Source organism: Mesoplodon mirus (genome assembly GCF_964341445.2).
Source record: "Mesoplodon mirus genome assembly, chromosome: 16".
NCBI lineage: Eukaryota > Metazoa > Chordata > Mammalia > Artiodactyla > Ziphiidae > Mesoplodon > Mesoplodon mirus.
The window spans coordinates 15,580,542-15,606,536 of NC_138992.1; the positions used below are offsets into that span (position 1 = coordinate 15,580,542).

The window sequence follows — 25,995 nt, forward strand, 5'->3', positions numbered from 1 at the left end:
TTTAAAATGTCACTTTGCTAGTTCCCTCAGCCTTGGTTCCAGCACCCAGCACAGTGTCATACTTGGTGTTTACTGACCTGAAGTGAAGTTGGGCTGGGACCTGGCCAGGAGATGAAACTCCCTTGGAAGGTTTCCTAGGAGCAGAGATAGAAGCTTTAACATAAAGAGAGGTCCTGGGTCTCTAAATCTAGTTTACTGGCTCTAAGGCTAGTGAGTTTTACTTAGCCTGGTGGGTTCTGGTGCAATAAATCATTTTCACTTTATATCAACCTCTTTTGTTCGATAACTCTGTGAAAGCATGAAGTGTGTTAAGAAGGATCCCACTGAGCCCTCTCACTCCTTGTGGCACAGTTGGTAAAGTGTAGTTTCTTGAGCCTCACTTTGCTCATCTGTTAACTGGGTAGAACCACATGATCTCTAAGAGCCCATTCCAGTCTATAAAGTTTCATCTTTTCAATAATAGAATCTTGGTTTTTTTTAATCTTGCCACATTTATAAAGAATTTTGCCTTTGAAAGGAAGAAAGATTATGCTAAGGGTGCACCAACTTAAATTATTATCTTTATTTCTTTTTGTTTGGTGATAACATGGGTGGTGGGAAAGGGACATACTCCTTCAGTAAACCAACCAACCTTTATTTTCTACCCACTTTATGCCAGGCACTGTGCTAAGAGCTTTATGTGCATTCCCTCATTTAACGCTGTCACCAATCTTGGAGACTCTAAGTATTACAAGTAGAGATGAAGAAACTGGGGCACCAAGAAATTCAGGAATTTACCCAGCGTCACAGAGCTAATAAGTGGTCAAAGCAAAACTTGCACATAAGTCTAAGAGCTACAAGGTTCCTAGCCTCTAAGTAGGAATATGAGTATACACTGTACATCCCTGAATGTCTCTTTCTTCCTGTTATTGGCTTCTTTCTACAGAAAGATAAGCGCAGTGAAAGATTCTAATTAACAGACATTTTTATTGAACGCTACATAAGCAGGAGATATCTGGATAAGAATTGCCACTGCCTTGAAAAGTGTCCATCGTTGCTGAACTTGAGCTTTTAGGTGCCTTGAGAGCAGTCCCAGCCAGTGGGGAGAAGTTCAAGTAGGGGTAAAAGAATTCCCGCTGGGGGTGATTATGTACAACTCCAACATCACAGGTCATAGGAGGTTTTGTTCCCTCTGGAGAACCTCAGCTTCACTTGCTGAAGTAGGACAAGTAGAATGAATTAGCCCTGGCTGAAGCCAACCTCTTTATATTTAAAAGAAAAAAAGCAATTAAATATTCAGCCTGATGCCTAGGTTTTGAATTACCCCCATTTGTCTTTTACTCAGAGCATCTGCTTTTTATTGCATTGTGGCCCTGCCTGCCATTTATCTCTCCCCGTCAGTCTGTATCTACGTGTCATGTGACTCAAAAGTGAAGATTAGAGGAGAAAAATATCTCTGTAGTCTAAGCCTGGCAACTTCTATTTTTATCCACAGCTGTTGGAACTGATAGCAAAGTCACAGCTCACATCCCTGAGTGGCATTGCCCAAAAGAACTTCATGAACATTTTGGAAAAAGTGGTACTGAAAGGTGAGCTCTCTCTCCCACACTCTCTCGCCCCTTTTTATAGGCCTGGGGCCGGACAGATGGATTTTCCCATGCAGTGGACATGTCACTGGATTTAAGGGAATGTAAGCAGATGGAAATGAATGACTCCAGGTGCATTTCAGGGGTGCTGGATTCCAGTTTAGAAAGGAGGGCCATTCATGCTCATGACAAAGGGTGAGACCATCACCCTCCTGTCCTTGTGTTGGGATCATGCTCTAAGCCTCTCAAGCTTCTTGGTTTAGGCACGTGTCCCAACCTTGGCTCCCGAACCTCTAGATTCCAAATTCCTAGAAAATTGAGCTGTGTACAAGGCAGAATAGATCCATAGACTCTCTGAGCTAGAAAGAACTTTACGTCTCTGGCTCACCTGACTCATTGTGTATACGGGAGAAAGAGTGATTTATCCATGATCACACGAAGAGTCAGCCAGACTGGACGAGAATCCAAGCTCCTGACCCCCAGACCTGTGCTTCTGCCACTGGTGATCTAAACGAGACATCGCTGCTGGGCACAAGAAGCTGCTTTCAGATCGGGTGGGTTACTGGTGCTGGAAGGACAATGAAAAGAGAAGGAGCCTTTGTAGAAAACGGGGAGAAGAAAACAAAGAGGGACCTAGGTAATGGAAACTCTACCCAATAACCTCGAGTGCAGAAGCTTGGCCAAGTGTAGAATAAACACCAGCGCGAAAGAAAACCATATCCCCAGTGGGTGTACCCAGGTAACACGAGCAGAGTAGAGAAGAAGAAAGAACCACTTGTGAACTGTGGAGTGTTCTAGTCCCCTAAACGTTAACGACTGTTTTTCTTCCCCACTCAAGTCCTGGAAGACCAACAAAACATTAGACTAATAAGGGAACTACTCCAGACCCTCTACACGTCCTTATGTACACTGGTCCAAAGAGTCGGCAAGTCTGTGCTGGTCGGGAACATTAACATGTGGGTGTATCGAATGGAGACAATTCTACACTGGCAGCAGCAGCTGAACAACATCCAAATCACCAGGGTAAGCTGGAGCACCCCAGCCTCCTCCTAGCAGGAATGGCTGCCGTTGGTTCCTCTTCTGGGATGCTGGGCAGCCTCACCAGGACTTTAAATCCTCTCTGGTGATGGAAGAGTCTGGACAGTTCTGATTGGGTGCTTTCCATTGGGTGCTGACGGTGGGCTGGGGGACCTTCCGATAAAGGGAGGGTGGGGAGAAGAACTTGGCAGCGCAGGATCAGAGTATATGAACGACGACAGCCAATGGAAACGTGCTGGGAAAACTAGAAACTTGACCTTGGGACCGATGTAGGCTAGTTCACTGAAATCTCTAGTGGGATCTGGAGATCTCTGCCCATTTCCTCTTAAAGTACGAGTGTGTTTATAGCTTGAGGATGCTGCCTTGTGTACAACAGAGCTGCGATGGCAGTGGCTTGGAGAACTGGCACCAGCCTTTTAAAACTCTAGTTCCAATTATTAATAGTTATGATAAAGGAAGGCTTTGAGTAAAGGCTGTAAGCATACAGGTAGGAAAAGACATGAGCCATTCTCACTCAAAGCAAACAAACAAACTAAGAAACCCACACATTACCAGCTAAACTACTACCAGTAGCTTCTTTCGGCTTTTAAAACGTAAGTTGGCCCCAGCTCTTGGCCTCTTAAGAGTGAGCAAGAGGACTAAGGCACACAAAAAATGTGAGAAAGACGCTGGTGTAATCTCTCAAGGCTCCCTAATGGACAGACACACTTAGGCAGCTCACGTAGCACTTGGCTGACTTATCTAATCACTGACCATGGCTGTTTTAAGTGGTTCCGGGACACAGGCTGATAAAGTTTGGGTCTGCCCCGTCTCTCGAGAAAGAAACATGAAAAAACTTCTTTGACCTCTTTTAAATATTTCACTATATGAAGTTTGCAAAACGCAGTGTCCTTGACTTTACTGTTAATAACCTCTCTGTGCCTTAGTTGTTTTTTTTTCTTAACTCTGAAACAGGGAATAATTGGAAGTCTCAGAGTTCTGTGACTTCCTTAGAATCACTTAGGCTACAGTACACACACACACACACACACACACACACACACACACACACACCCCAGTGATACCCAACCAGCGATATAAATGACCCATTAGTCCCATAAGTCCCAAGGGCATCTTCCCTCCAGCAACTAGGAACACACATTTAGATGGTCACACTTGCCCAGAACTTGCCTCTGTTCTGTCTGTCCACCTTACAGGAGCGCCCCCCTTGGCCACATCTGCCCACATACCTTGCACTTGCATGGGCTTACTTCCCCAAAGCCCCCCTCTATTGATCTACAAACTCTCTTGGGAGGTACCCATTGTAGTTGCTAAAACTCTTCATGGAGTGAGGGTAAAGGGATCAGAGAAGCCCAGTGACTCTCCCCAAGTGACACAGCAATCGGGGCCAGAGCTGAGGCCAGAACCCTGGGCTTCTTATTCCTAAAACGGCAAAGCTTTTAACATCAGTGGTTTCCAAACTTTTTTTCAATCTAGCTTTCTTCCAACTCTTTATTCAATGACCCAGCCTTTTGCAAACCTTTTAAATCCAATGAAATCCTATGCAGGACAGATCAAACGCTGAAGTTCATCTCACCCTCCCCTCTGCTCACAGCACCCCAGCCAGGCCAAGTGATTCTCTGCACACTCTAAGCTTGGGCCTGCCTCGGGGTTTTTAAGCCACCTGCCTCCCTGACCATCCAATCTACTGAAGCCACTATCACCTTACCTTCTTCAGAGCCGCTATTATGATCTGAAATCATCTCATATGTATATTCACTTTCCTGTCTCCTCCACTGGCTTATAAACTCCACAAAGAAAGGACATCACCATCTTGTTCCCTGCTCTATTCCTTGTCCCTGGACCAGAGCAGATGGCAGTCAATAAGTTTTAGTTGAATAAATAAATGATTGAAGGGGACACTCCTCCCACCACCTACCTTAGAACTTGTTCAATGTTCAGAGGAATACAGTTGGAAACTATTGCCCTGTATTTACAGATGAGCATGAAAAATTACCAATTGCAGGACTAGTGGGACTAGTGATTCGAATTCTCTGTGCCTCCATTTCCTCATTTGGAAAATGGGGGCAGTCATGCCTATCTCAATGCCCTGGTGTGAGATTTAATCAGGTAATATATAGAAAGCACTTAGAACAGTGCCTGACACATAGTAAGTATTGTAAATGCGTCAGCTGTTATTATTGTGAAGGGCTCACTCTGTGGCAGACACTCTTCTAAGTCCTCTAATGTATTCATTAACTCATCTAGTGACTAATTGGAAGTAGGAGTCATCATAATAGCTAATATTTACTGGCCACTGTGCTCAGTACTTCCAGGCATCGTCTCATGAGAAAAATCCCACTGAGTGGTTAAGAACAACCTGGCCGGGCCCTCCCCACCAGTAAGATGTGGGTTGAACCCAGGCCTGTCTGCAGAGGCTATACTTTTACCCATGACACTCTACTACCTCATGCCCTCCTTCCCCACCCTCCTTGGCTCTGAGCTGCGATATTTTGAGAGCAGTGCTGGAAGGAAAGATTGAGAGAGAGAGAGAGAGAGAGAAGGAACTTAATTACTTCAGTCTGGACTGTATTTTAAAACTTACTTTTTAACAGTTTGGACCAAAGAGAAGTATGTTATTACATGAAAATGTTAAGGTGACATTTACAGTAATTGCTTTCTATTTGCCAAAGTTCTATCAGTATTTTCCCAGCAGATAATCTTGTTTTCCTTCAAAAATTTCCTATCTAATTCTATGGAGCCAATTTTTATTGGCAAAAATAATTTATATAATAAAGAATGAAGGGGGAAAAAAACTAAGAGAACTGGCTTGTAGGGGAAAAAAATCAAAGAGAATCATAGTGTCCTGTGAGCAAGGCAGAAGAGAGTTTGGAAGCATGGGGGGTGGGCAGGATGAATATAAAAAGATTTTCAGCAAAACACTTGATAGGGGGAGCAAGAGTAACTTCTTTGTCTTTTATATGTTTATATTCAAATAGAAGAAGGCATGCAAGCAGTTAATCATTTATCAGGAGTAAGGACTCAGCATGGGGTCTGGGCAAGGATTTTGGAAAAGTTCAGGTTTGAAAACTTGAGAGTGAATTCTGCCAAGTGGACTTTAATAGGAGTTCATGTAATAATTGGCCTGGGAGTTTTAACCAAAAAAGTAGATGCTTTGAAGTGCTGGAAACAAAAAGAAAATCTCATGGCAGTTTTATTGGCTCGTACGATCAAGAGCAGATGATAAATGACAAATAGGTCTAGGACCTTCTGCAGTCCGGCAAAGTCCTGAATTTTGCAAACAATTGAAAGTTCAGCCCAGCAGCCTGAACAATATAAATTGTCAAGTCACAGACACTTCTCACGAATTAGGAGGCTGAAGCTACTCCAAGTCTGAGATTGTTGGAGCTGGAAGGGATCTTCAGAGACTTCTACTAAGCCAATTCATTTTGGACACAGGGAAACTGAGACTCAGATTTCCCAAGGGCACTTGGGATCCGGATCTGCTGCTTGTCCATCCCGTGTCCCTCCCATGCCATCTCCCATTCTTCTCCATCGTCCAACTTCCCAGGCCGCCCTGCGGAGATGCGGGAGGGAATTGCTGAGACTGTGTGTCCCCCTGGAATCCTGTGTGTTCCAGCCTTGATGTGCCCCCTACAGACTTTAGTTCCCTAAAATTTCAAGGACGGAACTCAGTACTCATTCCCAGGATATTTTCCCCTCAGCTAAGGAAGGGTTTCTTCATCCTGTTTTGTTTTTTTTTTTTGTTTTTTTGTGTGACCTCCAGAGGTGATAGAACACTGAGCTAAAAATGTCAGTAGTTCAAATTCAAGAGCTCACCCAGGACTAGCATGGGAAGGACACAGAACCGTGGTCTCGAGCGATTTGAGCTGACTTCTTATCCAGATGGCAGCAGCCAGTTGCTGTTCAAGAAATAGCAACAAATACTACTGAGGACCTTCTGTACAGATTGTTCCCATAGCACTTGGCGCTTACATCCTTGATGGCATTTAACCTTTGTTCTCTAGTGACTTGCTTATATTTCTGGGTCTCTCGCCCATTGCAGCAGCTCCAGTGCCAGGCATAATAGGTACTCAGGAGAGGGGTTTTGTGCTGTGCTAGTCTGCAAGGGATACAAGCTTAGACCTTGCCTTCGAGGATCTGGGTCTGGGTGGAATAACAGGAGCTCATCAGAATTTAAACATTAAAGGGCTTAAATATAAATTCAAGGATATATAGAAGCAACTTCTGCAGAAGCTCATGATTAACTGCCAGTGTGTTCTCCACAGACCAATAGTTATCAAAATGTTCCGTGCAGCCCTAGGTTTGAATAGAGATGCCTCAATGGATGATGGATCTTAGGCTGAAAGGTTCTTGACCAGCCATTCCCAAAGCGTGCATACACGTGTGTACACACACACACACACACACACACACACACCCCAGTATAGAGTCTTTCTGTTGTTGCTGTTTGTACCTATTGAATTATTTGACTTTCATCATTCCACAAATATTTATTGAGTGCCTACTATATGCTAGCACACTTCTAGACTCTTCTAGACATAGCAACGAAAAAACACAAAAATTTCTGCCTCCGTGGAGCTTAGATCCTAGCAGGAGTGTTCCATTCAAACTTCCTTCTGCAGATGGGTTACGCGACATGACAATAAGGAAGTTGTTGCAAAAGGCACCTGAAAGAGATCCTAGGAATCCTAGGAAGATGCAGTGGCTAAGGCCTGAGGGAGTCACCAAAGCAGAAAAGGCCTTTCAGAGGAAGTGCGTTTGAACTGGATGTGAAGAAGAGTCACATGTGGACAAGCAGAGGCCCAGGCAGAGTGAGGGCCCTGTGGGCAGCGTGTTTGGGGCCTGGAGAGAAGACCTCCTTGGGGAGATCAGTGGTCCCAAGGAGGCGGGCAGTGAGACCCGAGGCTGCAGGTGTTCTGTCCAGGGTAGTGAGTCCTTTGGGAAGGTAGCGAATATTGTAATTGAGTGAAGCACAGGAATCCAACGTGGGCTATTAGGGGAATCTTTCGGAGCAAAAGTGTAAATAGATGAAGGGGATTCAGAGGTACAGACCTCCAGGTGTAAAATAAATGAGCCATTGGGGCTGTAATATACAATATAAAGAATATGGTCAATAAAACTGTAATCACTTTATATGGGGACACATGGTTACTAGACTTATCGCGGTGATCATTTCATAATGCACGCAGAAAAAAGCCTTGTGCAACTTAGGAAAGTCCCTCTGGCACCATCTGCTGGAGCCGCTCCAGGCTGTTCTTTGCGGGTCTCGGTCATGAGTCCTGTGTCTGTACTTAAGAGTAGAGAGAACTGCTGCTTTGATCTCTGATCAATAAACCACCTTGAGGCTGGAGGATGAGGGGACAGCTGCATCCTTGGTGTCCCCTGGTGCATAGCTACTCTCTGCCCTGCAACTTAACATAACCCTTCTCCCCACAGCCTGCCTTCAAAGGCCTCACCTTCACTGACCTGCCTTTGTGCTTACAACTGAACATCATGCAAAGGCTGAGCGACGGGCGAGACCTGGTCAGCCTGGGCCAGGCAGCCCCTGAGCTGCACGTGCTCAGCGAGGACCGGCTCTTATGGAAGAAGCTCTGCCAGTACCACTTCTCCGAGCGGCAGGTCGGTGCAGCCCCGTGGCCGTTCTTCCTTCTCTTCCGCTCTGCCCGCCACCCTCAAGCTGCCTTGGCATCCTTCTCAGACCCACTCTCCAGGGCTCCCTGGTTTGACTAGAAAACAGTTCAAGGAGTTTCTAAATAATATCTGTGAGATTTTGTTTATGTGTTTCAATAGGAAAAAAAAAACCCACCTTATATTCTTAACCTAGTCCCATGTTACAACTTGCTCCAAAAAAAATTCATAAATTGGCACCAGTCCTTCTTTTCTAACAAAATAACTTACATTTTTATGAGATTTTACAGCTAAAGGACTTTTCCTGATGTTATTTCATTTTGTGTTAATGACCCAGGGAAGGGTAGATATCATTATGCCCACTTCAAACGGATGGAGGGACTAAGGCCACAAGTGGCTAAGTGACATATCCAAATTAGTGGAGCGCTCCCTAGGTGGGGAAACTGGCCTTGGACTTGAATTTGGGCCTTCTGACACCAGCTCTAGGCCTCTTTCCCCTCTGCACACTGCCTCAGATTTTTTTCCAACTTCTTTACATAGAAGTGTGAGCTCAACTAGTTCTGTTCACGAAACCACTAATATTTCGATATAAAATAGAGCCATTGTGCCAAGCAGTCACTGCATCTCCCTGGAAATAATCACTCAAGTCTACAGCAAAGAAAAGATTGAAGTGGTTTATTGAGATCACCTAAACTTTCAAGACCATCCAAATGCAATTTAGTACAGGTCACCAGTCAGGCGTCATCGGCCACCTGTTTCTTTTAAAGACTGGTTAAAAGCTATTGTTTCCTTCACTAGGTAGAGCTCAGAAGCTACTTCTTTATATCTTTGCTACTTTTTCCCTAGCTGTTGCCAGGGTATAGGTGAAAAAGGTGGAAAGGAGGCAGGAGCAGAACTTTTCAGAACTACTTTTATTTGTTTGATATTTAGATCCGCAAGCGATTAATTTTGTCAGATAAAGGACAGCTGGATTGGAAGAAGATGTATTTTAAACTTGTGCGCTGTTACCCACGGAAAGAGCAGTATGGAGACACCCTTCAGCTTTGCAGACACTGCCATATTCTTTCCTGGAAGGTATATGTCTTGGAGGTCGTTGCCACACATCCCCAGCCCAGCCCCTAAGAGCAAATGGCACTAGCGCTGTGTCGCCAAATGCTTTCCTGCTCTTCACTGTTGTAGCCCCCAGTTGGAGGTGAAGGTAAAACTGATGCAGCCCCTGGGGAGAGAAACTTTCAAAGACCTTCGTTTCCTTCACCCCCCGTGTTTATTACTTTCTGCAAGCCCCCCCCCAAACTCCCCCATCGCTCTGTGCACAGGTGTACACACACACACACACACACACACACACACACACGCAGCTCTTTAGTTTTTCCATAACACAGGGCATTCCTGACAGAGGAATGTTGTTTTGAGGTCGGGCAATGCCTTACTTAGGGTGCTACAAGCCAATGAGATGCTGCCAAGAATGCCCACCTAACCATGATGTTCCTTTCTAGGGCACCGATCACCCGTGCACAGCCAATAACCCAGAGAGCTGCTCCGTTTCACTTTCACCCCAGGACTTTATCAACTTGTTCAAGTTCTGAATCCCAGCACATGACAACACTTCAGAAGGGTTCCCCTGCTGATTGGATGGTTGGAAATACAGAGTTTGGACGCTTCATTTGTAAATAGTGTACATTTTAGACATTGGCTCAAAACTTCTGAGATAAGCCATTGAGAGGACGTTGGAGGGGAGAGATGCAGTTGCTGGCTGGGAGTTTAAGCATATGGACTTCTCATTAGAATTGGTATGGAAAAGCAGAAATACTGTAAATAAACTATTTTTCCTAATGATTTGCCAGCAAGACTATAAGGCAGGAATTCTATTTCATCGGTGAAAATGGAATTCTCTTGGCGTTCACTGAGACTCCTTTATAGTTCCCTAGAGATGTGGGAGAAAGGGGCAAAACTCAAATACAAGATAGAATGCTCTTTGTTTACAATGTGAAAATGTGTTGGAAAAAAAAGAGAAGAAAAACTACATATGAGAAATCCCTGGGCTGTGGGTTTTGATCTGGAGTTTGTTTTGAAAAGGCAAAGGAAGCACCACTCATCTTAAACCCGCGTGGGTATAGGGCCTTATCTTCTGAAGATACCACACAATAGTCTACCTCGGAAAGCTACAATACTCGCTCTGACAAAGCGCGTGGTCCAGTAGGCAGTCTCTGTTTTTCTTGTTTCTTCATCATCTACAAAGTGATTTAAAACAGGAAGAGATGTTGGAGGCAATCCTCATCATGCTTCAGGCTTCCTTTTTAGACGAATGGGACACTCTTTGGGGTTGCCTCTTTTCTAGAACAACCCCAAAGCATCTATGCCTTTTTTCCTTCCATGTTGTAGCTCATTCGGGACAACATCATAAGGCCAATTAAAAACAGTTCAAGAGGAAATCCTGCCACAGAAAAGATGGAATTAGTCACCCAATAGCTGTGAAGACTTTCTTATTCCTGTTTAACTTCTTGGCTTGTCTGGGCTTCCTGGGGTATCTTCACGGATAAGCCTATCCCTGGGGACTGTTTGGAGCCAGAGTACTGATAAAGGCTTGTAAAACAGGTTTTACCTATCAGCTGCTGTTCCTCTTGGTGGGTGATAGTTGAGGAGTTTTCTTTACATGCAACACCAAAATTTAGTCAACCTGAGGAAGGGCTCCTTGTACGGATGATAAAGTAAAGCCTGGCGTTCCAGCCAGATAGGAAGCAGAGGTACTATGAGTTCATCCTTAACTTGCTCCCAACCCCAGGGGAACTTGCTAGGCCAATACCAGCAGGTAACTATGTGGAAGAAGGAAATCTCAGGACTTAAGAAGTCAATATTCCTGGGAGGGAATGGGGGATGTTTTTGTTTTTTACTTTTTATAGAACTTTGCTTTTCTACAACAATGTACATATTTTTGCAATTGTATTTGCTTTCCTTTTTTTTTTTTTTTCGGTAAATAAAGTGGCCACCCAGCATGACCTTGGCACATAAGTGAAGCAGAAATAGGAACTCGGTTCACAGTTACGTTGAGGAGCAGTGTATTGTTAGGGGTTGAATTTGGGGTGACCTGAAATGGGGAGAGATGGTTAAGAATGTACAGAGACAAGCCAAGGGACCAACTAGTGATGCAGGACCCCTTCACGCCCTTCCCTCAAAGCACAACCCAAGTACCAGCATCCGGAAGGGAACTCGACCACTAGTTGATGTCCCTCACTTTGCAAGGTCTGTGCCTACACCAGGATTTCTTAATATCTTTTTTCATCACCACCCCCCTGAAGAAGAAAAAAGTAAATTGTTTGTTTCAATTCTGAGCAAAAGTAAATACTGAAGAATAAGGTCTTGTTGGGTAAGGTTGAGCTTTGGAGGGCCACAAGCTACTGTAATATCTCTTCTCCCCCCGAGTCAAGGCCGCACTGAGAATGCGGGGTCCAGACCGTGGAATAAAAAGCTCTGTCTTCCATAATTCAGGCAGGTTCTCACAAAGGTCTCAGCTTCCTTAAAGATGTGAGTGGAGCTGGGACTGTCGTTGCTGTGAGGGCCCTGGAACCTTTGCCTCTGGCATTTTTTGGCGTTCATGGCGTTCCACATCTTCCCCCCAACTCATGGCCTCCACCTCTCCATGCTGAGGGAGCGGATGAGGCTCCTCGGCACCTTCAGGTTTGCAGGCCCAGAAATGTCGCCTGCTTTGACTGTCAGCACAAAACTGGCGAACCAGTGTCACTTGGACTGTCCGTGGTGCTCATGACCGCATAGCGTGCCCCAGGCAGCAGGAGCATCTGTGCAAAACGACCCTACCACAAGGGACAGGCTTAACGGTTTTCTGAAATGTCTACCCGGATGGTGACTCGGGGCTCTCCCCACCTCCTTTGGCATAATTGGAGGTGGTGTGTGACAGAGTCAAGGAAAATTTTTAAGGAAAAGAAAAGAAGAAACCAACATTTGTGGTTCCCTTTCATTGGAAGAGGAGAATAAGGAAGGAAATGGCAGGTGGAGAGGGCAAGGGGAAGGAATAGAAGTGGCATGTCTTTGGTGCTGTGGTTTGTGGGAGGGCAGTGGGGAAGAAGAGCACAGCAGGTGTGAGCATCTGTGTTGGTGCCACCGGGTGGCTGTGAAGCATGGCCAGAGCCTCACGTATAAGTAAAGCGAGTTAAAAAGAAAATGCTTGTTCCCTGGGCACTAACCGTCTATAGAATTTCTATTGGCAAACCCTCCCAGGACAAAGTGACCTAAAAAACAAAAACAAAGAATCTCTGTCTCAGAACTGCTGTTCTAAAAGCCAGAAGGGACATGACGATGGAAAGTGCTGGAAGAGACAGAATGCTCTACTGTCTTTGCTGTACCTACCTACCCCCACCCCAACTCTGTAAAGGAGAATTTAAAATTGATGTCAAGTATGAAAGTAATCTGGACTTCCAGAGAAGGGAAGAGTTTTGTCCAGGACAGTGGAAGCCGAGCCACAGGGATGTTATGCTTTGGTTCGACACACAGGTTTCCGAGCAACGATCCTAGAGTTTCTTGAGAAGAAGGCACAGCATTTGAGGAAAGGAGAATATGCGAAGCTTAGGAGGGCTCAACTTATAACAAGATCCAGACATTTTAAACTAGATGGTGTTATTACTCAATGCTGTTACTTTTAGTGGATGGACCAGTCACGTGGGAGGATTGTGGCAGCAACTACAACGTGAAAGCATCCCCAGTTTTGAGATCAAAAGGGTCAGCTGTAAGACGACCTGTGTTTAGTGATGATCCATTTTATATTGAAGTGGCTCAGAGGAGATATTGATATTTTAGATGGGCTGCAAAGCTGTCAAGGCGAGAACGGGCTTTACTTGGCAATGGTGAAGGAAGGTAATGAGTGTGTACATTGCCTTATTGCCACAGTTCTCTCTTCAAAAACTGTTTGGGAGCTTGCAGTTAACACAGGCTCCTTGTTTCCGTTGTTTTTATGTGGGAGAAGAGAAAGAGCTTGTAATTTCATTTGTCTAAGCAAGTGGTGTGATTTACCAGAAGTTCAGTCATTTCAAAAGCATATCATTCTTAGTGTTCAATACAATGTTTATCATAAAATAGGCACCTGAGTTTATATATTCCTGCCAGGCTGAAGGGCAATTATGTCTTGCTATGCAAACACGCTATTTTACGTGTGAATTTTTTTAACTGTAATAATTTTATGTGTGAATTTTTTTAAAACTAAACACTATCATCATTTTCTATGTTGACATCTGTTGTTTTTCGTGTTTTCTTGTTTTAATCTGTTTCCAACTCTCCGAGTCTGTGAACCATCCTCTGACTGGATGCTGGCCTAAAATCCTATTAGTGTTTAAACAGACCTCAGAAACACCCTCAACCTGTAGGCAAACGCAGAGATGGGGCTCTTTGATATATCTCGGGCCCCTGATGTCTTCAACAAACAAGATCGTAATTCCTTTAAACTCAGTGTTTTCTGTAGATGCTTGCTTCTCCGTTTTGTTAAGGAGAGTCAACCCTCGTGGTTTTTCCAAAGGATGGAAACTCCTCCCCCAGACTTGAGCGCTGGGAGGGAGGTTAGAAACGCTGGAGTCTGGCATTCCTTCTGCCTTTCAAAATGAGGTGGTGGGTGCAGAATATTCAGGTGACATGCCTCAACCCACCTGGCGCTCAGCAGTGGACCTGAGCGTAAACTTGGGACTTTCTGAGGCCTTGACTTTGTACCCCCTGCCCCAGCACCTTTTGTTGTGGCTGGACACACGTGACACCTGAGCTGATTCTTCTCAAGAAGTTCGCTGTGGAAGGCACGTTCGTGTCCAGTGTTCGGTGTCTGGCCGTTAACTTTTAAAGACATTTTAAGTCCCTGATTCTTCCTGGAGAAGTTAAGGAGTTGCTTAACATTGTTACAGACTTCTGACTCTGCTGTGAGTACGGCATACTAGTGAGTACAACCTGCTTGCCACAAGGTAAGCAGCATATTTTGACAAGTTTATTTTTCCCTGGATAATTAGATTTTAAGTATAAAGGTGGCCCCTGAGACACATAATGGCTGAGCAGCTGGCTTGCTTTCTAGAAACTGAGGTTCTGATGGTAACCAAGCAGGTATTTCCTCTCCCCTTAGACTAAAAGGTACATTTAATCCATCCCTTCCATCTCCCTGGTACCTGCTGTGAGATCCAATAAGCTTCTACCCAGTGGAAGATCACTCTCTGCTAAACCTCACAAGCAAAGGGGGATTGTTCCATGAGGCAGCGAGGAGCAAGGGACCACGATGTTCATGACTTTGTCTGCTAGACATTTTTCAAAGTGTCCTTGAACTCAGCAAACAAAGCTTTCTGAGAGATCTCTCAAAACTCAGGCCCTGCTCCGTCTGGCCAAAAATGGATGGCTGCTTCAAAACTCTGAACTTCTTGAAACTCCATCTGCTACAACATTACTTCTGGAGTTTGAACATGACTTCTTCTGTCTTTGAGTATAGAAATGTTTGTTTAATTAATGATACACAAGTCTGTTAAACAGCAGGCTCCAAGCAGTGCTCTATGCTTGAGAACACTTGGCGCCATCTTTATTCTACCAAGTGCCAATCACCCTAGCCAGAGGGGGTGTATATTAAAGTCCATGTCCTAAGCTTTAGAAGCTTTAAAGTACTTTTTAAATTAAAAATACAATAGGGGATTGAACATTTTAACTAAAAGTTTAAGGTTAGACCAATTACATGCAAAGATGTTTATTTAATATTGTGTGAGCTGAGTCTTTCTGTATAAATTATTTGCACTCTTTTCTTGCATGATGAACTGATTTCTTTTTTTATAGTTGTTTGTACCAGACGGTGGCGTATTTTTGTAAAAATTTTTTTTGACACTGAATTGCAATAAATGTTTTTCCAACAACACACACTGGTGCATTTTTGGTGCATGTCAATTCAAGTTGTTTTTTCATCGAACTGAGTATGTTTATCTTTTGCTGAATGAAAGTTATATTCCTTCTCCCAGAAACTTATCATCGTTGTAAAATTTTCTAGGAATACATAGAAAACTAAGCTTGCTGCTGAGTACCAACCTGAATCAGAAATACAGTATTATGCTCAAATGGGGTATTTCCACTTACTATTCATATAATAGAATGCTTTGGGAATAATGAACTTTAAAGTCAGTATTAATTTACTCATCAACAGACATTTATTGAACAGCTACTATATGCTACACTGTGCAAGGCACTGGGTATAGGGTGGTGAACAAAACAGATGGGGTCTCTATCCTAATGGAATTTAGATTCTAGTGGGAAAGAAAAAAACAAGTAGGGGATGAATTTAATTTGTAATAAGTGCTATGAAGGGAATAAACAAGGGACTGAGATGCAGAATAACAAGGTGGGTTGGGGGTAGGGGGAGCTCTCTGAGGAAGTGATATTGAAAGGTGAGAAGGAGCCAGCCTCAGAAGATGAGGGCACGAGCATTCCAGAAAGAGGAAACGGCTTGTGCAAGGTTCAGATCGTGGTCCTGTCACTTACCTGCAGTGTGACTTTTGTCACCTTACTTAACACCCTTCTCTGTGTCCGTTTCCTCGACTCTGTTGATAATCAATCTATTGCTATGGCTGTGAGGGTCAAGTGAGCTAATACGTGTAAAGTGCTAGGAGCCGGGCACATAAAATATGAGCTCAGTAAATGTTAATAGTTATGATTTCCTGAGCAACAAGAGAATCGGGTTAGGAATTGCACTGCATTCCTAGCTGGGTATAATATGCTCAAGTGACTAACCCATGGATGACAGACAGACTTCCTCGACACATTTACTCTGGAACCTGCCCTGATCCTGCCACTAACTCTCCATCAGAAAATGACATAAAAGGCACCTGAGGATAATTAGAGATTTTTTTTTAACTCCCAACAGGATCACAAAATCTCACCATTCCCTACATATCCCATGCATTCTTTGCGCAGGCCGTTCCACCTGCCTAGAATGCTTTTGCCAGCCCCTCTGTCTGATAAGCATCTATTGCTCCTCAGGACCACCTCCTGGCTGAAGCTCCCTCCAACTGAGAAAATCTCATCTTCTGTATCACTTTTTTGCATATGGACTTTGTTACACTGTAATCTTATTTGTACCTAGCACAATGCCTGGGCTGAATCAATGAATAAACCCACACACAGATTCAGAAAATGCTTTTGAAAGTCTCAGGACCACAAACTTACCCTGGACTAGAATAAGAATCAGCCTGAGCTTACATGTATACAACTATTTATAGTGTCTTGGTTAAAAATTAATGGTAGTTGAAAAAGTAACAAATGTGGAAACCTCGTGTTCATTAAAGTTTCTTTTAAGTTCAACTAAACCTTTACAAGTCTAGTAAATTTTCATACGAAATAAGAGGGCCTTTTATTACTGTTTGATAAACTCACATTGGACAGACTAAACAAGTCCCTTTTACAAACAATAAAAATTCCTTTAAACATTTAAAGCTGCAATTATAACTCTATGCATTTGGTTTTTTTTAAATAAGCACTTCAAATACCTGCTCAAAGAAGCTTCAACCCTAATAAGCAAAACATTCCCAAGTAAATTAATAACTTATAAATTTAGTAAACATAAATATATCTCAAATTCTCTAAAAAAAAAATCTAACATTGTTAAAGTTAGTGAAATGTTCATACCTTTCCATTAAAAATCATATCTTACACTAATAGCTTATTTTAAAATGGAAATCATAAGGCTGCTATGGCGGGCAGAATAATGGTTCCCCAAAGAGACAAGGAAAGATATCGAAGTCTATAATCCGGAAAAGGCAAGGAAACCATCAACCCCTAGAGCCTACAGAAGGGAACCCTGCCCTGCTGACACCTTGACCTTGGCCCAGTGAGACCTGTGCCAGACTTCCGATCTTCTAATGAATTTGTATTAAGCCACTAAATTTGTGGTAGCTTGTTACAGCCATACAGGAAGCCAGGACAGTGCATCAGACAGACACTCTAGCTCGGCCCCTTCAGACAAATGCCCTCTGATCCTTCTGCTGCATGTCCCCCATTCCACGCTGAATGAGGATCTGTCTGCAAATAAAAGGCACAACCTAAATCAGCAGCAAGTTATCTTGGCCGCCCTGATACGCGGACCTGCAAAAACTGGACGGGAGGGCTCTGCCTGTCGGGGACAGATGTAAAGTTGCCTCCCTCCCGTTCTACATGGGCTTCATCGAGGCTGACGCCAATCATGTTTGTACCCAAGAAGCATCAGAGAGAAGCAGCATTTCAAATTCTCGCCAATGTTTAAGCCATGTGTATGAAGCAGCAATGTCCTGGGCACCAGAACAGCCATTCAGAAGCCATTCAGCACTTGCTCTCAAAGAACTTTATCGACCTGGTCCCCAGGCGGGCAAGAGAGTGGACGTCAACCACAACATACGATCCAAAGTTCCGAGTGCCCTAGTGAGGGACAAAGTACCAGAGGAATTCAGAGAGGAAGAACTGAGTTCGTGCTTCTGAGAAAGAGAACAGTGCAGCATCAGACACAAGCCTACTATATGCTCTTCCTGAATCAGTATCAACAGGGGCTCCTCCTTTGAAATCTGGGAGCCAGGGGCTGTGGCTTAAGAACCAGAGACCAAGACTTACCACCCAAGCCCATTTGGTGGCTTCAAATGGTTTCTTGAAAACAAAAAACAGAACACTGAAGTCTGGGCAGATTTCCCTTTTGGAGAGAACTAAAGCTCTCTGTATTCCCTACGGTCCCAGTGCCTGAGCCTCACCAGTGTTCTAGAAAACTAACAGAAGCCCAAATGAACCCCAGATCTCTTCAAGGAGCCCTGTAGTGGGGATTTTATGTGTCAACCTGGCAAGGCCATGGTGCTCATTTGTTTGGTCAAACACCAATCTAGATATTGCTGTGAAGGTAATTTTTAGACGTGATTAACATTTATTTATTTATTTATTTATTTATTTATTTATTTATTTTGGTGGTACGCGGGCCTCTCCCTGTTGTGGCCTCTTCCGTTGCGCAGCACAGGCTCCGGACGCACAGGCTCAGCGGCCATGGCTCACGGGCCCAGCTGCTCCGCGGCACGTGGGATCTTCCCGGACCGGGGCACGAACCCGCGTCCCTTGCATCGGCAGGCGGACTCTCAACCACTGCGCCACCAGGGAAGCCCGTGATTAACATTTAAATCAGTAGACCCTGAATAAAGAAAATGACCCTCCACCATGTGGATGGGCCTCATCCAATCAGTTGAAGGCCTCAAGAGGAAAAGCCTGCGTCCGCCGCCCCCAAGGAAGGAATCCTGCCTCCAGACTCGAAACTGCAGCATCAGCTCTTCTCTCGGTCTCCAGCCTGCCGGCCTGCCCTGCATATTGTGGACTTGCCAACGCCACCACGACTGCATGAGCCAATTCCTTAAAATAACTAAATTCTATAGATAGGCAGATTTTAAAGAACAAAATATTTTATTTTAAAGAATAAAATCTATCTCTATGTTAGGGGAAACACGGACCGAAGCTGCCCGCCCTGGCCAGGCAAGATAGTAGCCACTTGCATGAGTCATCTTACAACAGGAGGTCCTGGTAAGGAATGCAGAACTAACAAGCTACCATCAACCGGAAGAATTCAGGAAAGGTCTCAAGGAGACAGGAGACGCCAGTCCACATGTCCTACCAACCTCCCAGAATCCTCCTTGCTGGAATCCATCTTGGCTGAGTGATGCAAGCACCACCAGGAAGGACCCTGAGTCAAAATGACTGGCCAGAGACAACCTGGAAACTAACCCCATTCCCATAAAACCCGAGACTGTGAGCCACGGCAGAGCAGTTCTCCTGGGTTCCCTGACCCTCCTGCTCTCCGCCTGGGCGCCCCTTCCCAATACAGTCTCTTGCTTTGTCAGCACATGTGTCTCCTCGGACAATTCATTTCCGAGTGTTAGACAAGAGCCCGCTCTCGGGCCCTGGAAGGGGTCCCTTCCTGCAACATCTATATATCTATATCTGGGGAAGGGGGTACTATATATATCTCTACAGAGATGGAGAGAGAGAGAGAGAGAGAGAGAGACATCCTATTGGTTCTATGCCTCTGGAGAACCCTGACTAATAGATACAAGCTCCTAGAAAGAGAACAAAGGCAAGGAAAGTCTAGAGGAAGGCTTCAGAGGGCAAGGGAGAAAAAACAGAGGGAGAGCGGAATCTAGTGGCTACAAGAGGCAGTTAGCCAGCTACCACATCCTGAGAAATAACATTTGGCAGATGCCAAAGAGTGCAAGGAAACAGTCACTCTTAACCCACATAAGAGTACTTGAGTGACTCCCCTTTCTTAGTACTTTTTAAACTTGTATTCAATTGTTTTAATTTTACTTTGCAATTTCGTTTTTTCTTAATTTCAAAATTACTCCAAGGAGCCCCTACTACCTTCAGAGAGGCAGCAAGGCATAGTGAGCAAAGAATCTGAAGCCAACCTGCCTGAGTTTGAACCCTGCCCTGCCTCTTCCTGGCTGTACCAGACACTGTACTAAACCTTGACCTGCCTCAGTCCCCTTATCTGTAAAATGGGGATAATGACAGTACCTACATCATGGAATTGTTGTGAGGAGTAATTGAGTTGCTGCATTTTACATGATTAATACCTTTTGTGTGGTTAGAGCAGTGCTTAACACATAATAAGCTTTACATAAACATTTGTTATTATTCACAAGCCCACTTTTTTTTTTTTGCATTATGTGCTCTAGGCAGAAAAACCATGTAGCCTTCACTGTCTCTAAAGAGAAACATAATAACTAAATCAAGGACCCCCCACAATTCTAGCCTTTGCTTATTGTTTAAAACCAGTGGTCTCCAACCATCCCATCAATAAACATTTTTTAAGCATAAACCCAATATACGTGTATTTATTTATCTATCTATGAAGTATTGGCAGGCACTACTATCATTAACTAATATTTCAAAGCATAATGCACACATAGGAGGACAGTCATCATTAGTAATAATGGACGTAAACCGATATTTCAAATAGTTGTGATCATTATGAACTTTTTGGCCAATTTTTAGTCAGATCTCATTAGCTTATCATTAAGCTAATGCAGCCAGTGAAGAGCCATATTAGTGCTCACATTTTTCTGTTCCTTTGCATCTGCAATAGTAGTATCGTCATTCTGCTGTTTCTTTGCGAGAAACTAGGAAACTTCTTAAAGCATTTGTCCACTTTGTGAGATTTTGTTTATTTAAAACTAGATACTGTAATCCATAAATCCATTTAGTCAGGCATACAGAAGTTACAATATGTCACAGTACACTGAAAACAAACGATCAACCTTGGGTACCACTGGCCTCCGCTCGCCACTGAGGCCAAGGTGCCTTGGGTACTGACTGACATCTGATAGATGGACAGAAAGGGCCACTGTCAATCCAGACATTAAACATTTGTAAAGCTTTTGCGCTGGTTGTTCTCTGCTTGTCCCCGAAGATCCATTCTCCGCTCCTCTGCCTAGCTCAATGCCCTAGAAGGCTGACCACAAAGGGCTGCGTCGCCCAGACTCTCTTGCCAGTTGGCATCTGGTTGGGTTTGTCCAATGGGAGGTGCTGGCAGAGACCAGAGCAGAAAGAGAAAGAGTTCAGGGTTCTTCTTGCCTGCTCCCTCCTGACTGGCCCCCCTGGTCTCTGGCAGAAGCTGCAGCCCTCCTCCACATAAACCCTCCTTACGGCTCCAGCCATCATGAGGCTCCTCCCCAAACCTGGGAGAAGTAATTTTCCTTGTTGCTCATCTCTGGGGGCCTCAGCATCTTTTGTTTTCCCTTAACTCCACCCACACCTGTCTGAGTAGTCCCTTCAATGGAACTACACAAGATTATTTCCTGCCAGAAGCCTCATAGATAATTTCTTTACTTCTTACTCTTTAATAAAGAAATCAATGAAAGTTTTCTTTTTTTTTTCCTTCCAGCACCTCACTTTGGAGACCACTGGTTTATGAGCTATTCTGATGAATAAGCCAAATCACTTTTCCTGACCAGTGTGAATGGAGGCCTTAGATTCCCATCACTGTTTGCTCAAGCCAACAAATGCAGGCTGAAAAGACGTGGGCTCACAAGATGAGCCCCGGACAGCCGGCCAGCAGACTCAGCTTCTACTCAGGGCTGTCACAGCAGGGCTGAACCTCAGGGAAGTCACTTCTGTTCTCTGACTCAGTTTCCTCATCTTTAACAGGCAGGTGGGTTGGATTAGCTAGTCTCTAGGTCCCTTTTAGCTCATATAGGCTTTTGTCATTTTAGGAAATCATATAATAGTTCAGAGGAAACTGTTATTTTGTCTTTTTGTTTTATTTCTTGTTTTTTTTTCTTCAACACTCTCTCCATCCCCTCCCAACTCCCACAACAGGCACATATACACTTCTCCATCAGTTAGAATTTTTCTTGGGTGAAAGTCCTTTAAATTTTATAAACTCCAAGGTAATAAGAAATAAAGGAAGCCCAGATGCAACATCAATAATAAACTGAATCCTACTCTTTCCCAAATGCTCTCAAATACATTTTTAACTGCCATAGCAACCCTGTAAGGTAGATACAAGTATTATCCTCACTTTACAAATGTGGAAACTGGGATGCTCAGAGAAATTATATGATGTGTTCAGTATCACACAGTGCGGCAGGCTGAAGCTGGCTCATGAGAGCTGAGCTGAATGGATTCATCTTTTTCCAACCTCACATTCAGTGGCATGTTGGTAACTTAAAATCAGCCATAGTGGGGATATTTATACCTCAGAAATCAGCAAGAGCTACAAATCAGAGCTTTTTTTTTTTCTGAGAGAGAGCTGATTTTTAAACATTTACTATCACACACTCTCGACACACAGTTACTAAACCACAGAGGTAGGTTTTAAGCTCAGATCTGATCCTAAACCTGGTGTCCTTTTATGACTCTACAGCTGTCTTTCCCACACAGCATCTAGTACGATATCTTGTGAAGAGTCTTTGTGAAATACGTATTTCCTGCACCAGGTGCCCCGGGGTCTCCAGGCTAAACCCTCATTAGCCTTGCCATCCAAATGGTCTTTCTTTTAGAGGAAGACTTGCCAGCAAATAACTGAAAGACTTCGTGGCTTGTGTTCATAGCCCTGCCCCTAGTAGACGGGAAGAGATTATATACAGAGCACAGCGCTGCATCCGTTTCCCTCCTATGTACGAACACAGCCCCCTCTTCCCCTCTCCCAGTTAGGATGCATGCGCCCCTCTTTCTAGGTCGGGCATTTCACAACTCTGAAGTGCTTCGACATGAGTGCAATTTTTTTTGAACTATAATTGATTTACAATATTGTGTTAGTTTCAGATGTATAGCAAAGTGATTCAGTTATGCATATAAATATATATATATATATTCTTTTTCAGGTTCTTTTCTATTATAGGCTATTACAAGATATTGAATATATAGTTCCCTGTGCTGTACAGTAAATCCTTGTGGTTTATCTATTTTATGTATAGTGGTGTGCATCTGTTAATACCATACTCCTAATTTATACTTCCCCATTGCTTCTTCTTTGGTAACCATAAACTTATTTTCTATGTCTGTGAGTCTGTTTCTGTTTTGTAAATAAGTTCAGTTGTATTATCAAAAGTGATATTATATGATATTTGTCTTTCCCTTTCTGACTTACTTCACTTAGTATGATAATCTCTAGGTTCATCCATGTTGTTGCAAATGGCAATATTTCATTATTTTTTGTGCCTAATTAATATAATTTTAACTTGAAAAAAACAGAGACGGGAGAAACCCTGAATTCAGGCAACCCTAAAAGCATGAACTTCACGGATTTAAGGACATTAAACCTAACAGAGATCTCAAGATGTGATCTGGTCCCGCTTCTACCACCTTCCTAAGGCGTATCCCCCCATTTACCGATGAGACAACTAAGGGTTAGAAATGCTAATTATCTGCTGAAAACAGGACCCTACTCTGTAATTTGCTAATTATAGTAACAGGATGTTGAGTGAGTATCTCTTGTCCCAGAACTTTGTTGTGGGTTTTTTTTTTTCCCACTATGAGTTAATTTTAACTAGTTTAACTATCACAGGTTACCTCACTTCCTAGTTCAGGGGACAACTGTTTTTTTCAAGTACTTCTCACAGGGGCCACATTCCTTAACTCAAAGAGCAGTTGCCTGGGCATATAATTGAGGAAAAAACTCTAGTCACTCTTTAATTTCTGAACACAATTCACAGAGTCATAGGTACAGGTGTGAAGGGACATACATTAAAGAAACACATTAAACTTTGTGGTCTATTTCACAGAATCACTTATGACATAAAGTGTTGTGTCTCCTATATTATCCCTGGAAGATTTGTTTTAAGTTGGAAATGCCCCTACTTTTGTTTTGGTTTTTCCCAGCTTTTTTGAGATATAATTAACATATAACATCATGTAAGGTTAAGGTAAAACAACATGATGAATTGATACACACATATATTGCTAAATGATACCACAATTAAGTTAATCATCTCACTTAATTACCATTTTTTGGTGTCTGTGGTGAAAGCATTTAAGATCTACTCTCCGAGCAACTTTCAAGTATATAATACATTGTTAACTACAGTCACCAGGCTGTACATTAGATCCCCAGAACTTATTCATCTTATAACTGAAAGTTTGTACCCTTTGACCAACAGCTCCCCATTTCCTCCACCTCCCAGCCCCTGTCTGTTTCTACGAGTTTGGCTTTTTTAGATTCCACATAAGTGAGATCATATAGCATTTGTCTTTCTCTGTCTACTTATTTTACTTAGCATAATGCCCTCAAGGTCCATCCATGTTGTCACCAATGGCAAGATTTCCTTCTTTTTCGTGGCTGAATAATATTCCATTACATATTTTTAAATATATTATATTAAAATGTATATTTCATATGTAATATATATATTATATATGTATATATTTATATATCACATATTCTTTATCCATTCATATGTTGATGGACACTTAGTCTGCTTCCGTGTCTTGGCTATTGTGAACAATCCTGCAATGAAGTCCCAGAACTTGGGATAAAACCCAGTGAAGAGGACAAATGGTGCCAAGTATCCTGACATTCTAAGTTCAAGAGCTGGAGCCAGCCACCAACCTGAAGGGCTTATGGAGAGGCCAAAATCAACTCGACTCCCTCCATTCTCTGAATCAGTGTAATAGAAGGAGTGAAGAGAAGGGAAGACAGTGTTCATGGAAAGAGCCTACCCCTCCCCTGCATCACAGCAGGGACTCCAGGAGAATCATTCATAAAGCCCAGGAGTTCCAGTGATCTGCAAGACTGGCATTTCATTCCCCTACAGATGGCTGCTTGGGCAACAGGCCTGCCACTGTTAACTGGGCAGGGGAAGAGAGACTTGGAGAGGACACTGGCCTGGGAGATGAAAGGGCAGCGAGGCACCTTGCCATGTCCCCAGCACCATACTAGGGTGTGCAAGTTTCCCCTGGGTGGAGTGGACACTACAAAGGTAGCTGGGCTTGAGCCATCTCCTCTGCGTCTCGTTAAGAGGGTGTCTCCCACGTCAGTGCCTGCAGCGGCCACTGAGGGGGCGGGGACTGAAGCAGGGTCAGGGCAAGAGGTTGCACAGGAGGCAGCTCTCCGCGCCGGGAAGTGTGGGGCGACAGACTCCCAAATGGAATTCCAAAGGACTGGCTCTCACACGCCACGGGAGCCCCAGCTTTGGGCACCTGCCCCAGAGAGGACCGGCTGCAAATCAGCTGGAGATACAGCACCCACCGGTGTAGAGAGGATGGAAATCTCGTCTTGGGCTGCTAAGTAAGGCGAAATCTCTGCCTACTCCCCATTGCCACCCTCCTACCCCCCACCTAAGCTCCAGGAGGAGAAACAGCCACAAGGAAACAAGCAGCCACTGCAGCCACAGCCTCCCCTACACTGGCGGGGCGGGGAGGGGATGGGAGCTACAGAGGGAGTCTGAGAGAGCTGTTATCACAGAAACCAGGCTGAGGCTCAGGACTGGACTGAAACTGCTAATAACCAGCAGGAACTGAAAAGCTGCAGAATTTGGCCTAAAGGTCATCAAGAAAGCTGTTCCCATGAAGCCTCAAAAAGAGCCATATAAAACAGTTGGGAGCCAATACTGAAAAAATATGTATTTTCATGTTGATGCCCCAAAGTGACACTTCCCATTAAGCTACTTCCAATGTATTCAATATTATCGCCTACCGTATGCCTGGTACTAGGTCTATTGCGTCAAAAAAGACAGCTAGAGTCATCGTATTTGAGGAGCCCACATACTTATGGGGGAGAGCCGGCATACAAACCAATAATTTTAATATTCTACAACCAGGTATACATGAGGTTCCGCAGAGGCACAAGAATATTTATATTGAATAGACTTTTCTGTGTTTCAATTTCCTCATCTATAAAACAGGAACAGTGACGGCACCTACCTCATAGGATGGTTGGTTGCATTAAATGAGCTATTGTATGTAGAAAAGGGCCTGGCACAGGGTAAGTTGAACACTTGTTAGTAGTCAATACTGTAGTTATTATTGCTACGTTTATACTGAATAGCAAGGCACGGTTCTAAGCGTGCTAAATGGTTGATTAATCTCAACAATTCTATGAAACAGGTACTACTTATTATTCCCATTTTATAGAGAGAACTGAGGCAAAGGAGGATGAGCAGCTTGCCCAAGGACACACAGTGGAACTGGAATTCAAACTTAGGCTGTCTAAATTCAGAACCCACACTCACTGTGTAACATAGGAGTTAAGACTGGCCGATTTTGCTGGGCACTTCCAAGAATGCAAAGGCGAAAGTACTTTTTCCAAAACAGC

The 25,995-nt window shown here is 43.8% G+C and overlaps 2 protein-coding genes across 6 annotated transcripts in view; one reads left to right on the forward strand and one right to left on the reverse strand.

Annotated features, from left to right (window-relative positions):
* The window catches only part of FBXO32 (F-box protein 32), a 30,456-nt gene extending 19,208 nt beyond the window's left edge, over positions 1-11,248 (forward strand). The window contains exons 5-9 of the mRNA XM_082601585.1: positions 1,475-1,568; positions 2,404-2,588; positions 8,043-8,225; positions 9,165-9,308; positions 9,731-11,248. Coding sequence (XP_082457711.1) covers positions 1,475-1,568; positions 2,404-2,588; positions 8,043-8,225; positions 9,165-9,308; positions 9,731-9,820 — 696 coding nt within the window. The 3' untranslated portion in view covers positions 9,821-11,248. The remainder of the gene's footprint in view (positions 1-1,474; positions 1,569-2,403; positions 2,589-8,042; positions 8,226-9,164; positions 9,309-9,730) is intronic.
* The window catches only part of NTAQ1 (N-terminal glutamine amidase 1), a gene marked incomplete at its 3' end in the record, with an annotated part of 166,756 nt that overhangs the window by 91,179 nt on the left and 49,582 nt on the right, over positions 1-25,995 (reverse strand). Inside the window, exon 6 of one of the 5 annotated variants that reach the window (XM_082601589.1) lies at positions 10,589-10,668. The exons of 2 other annotated variants lie outside the window; for them this stretch is intronic. In XM_082601589.1, coding sequence (XP_082457715.1) covers positions 10,589-10,668 — 80 coding nt within the window. Of the gene's footprint in view, positions 1-10,588; positions 10,669-18,029; positions 18,385-20,640; positions 20,769-25,995 lie in introns of those variants that run through there. 2 more of the 5 variants (XM_082601590.1, XM_082601588.1) reach the window with 2 other exon arrangements.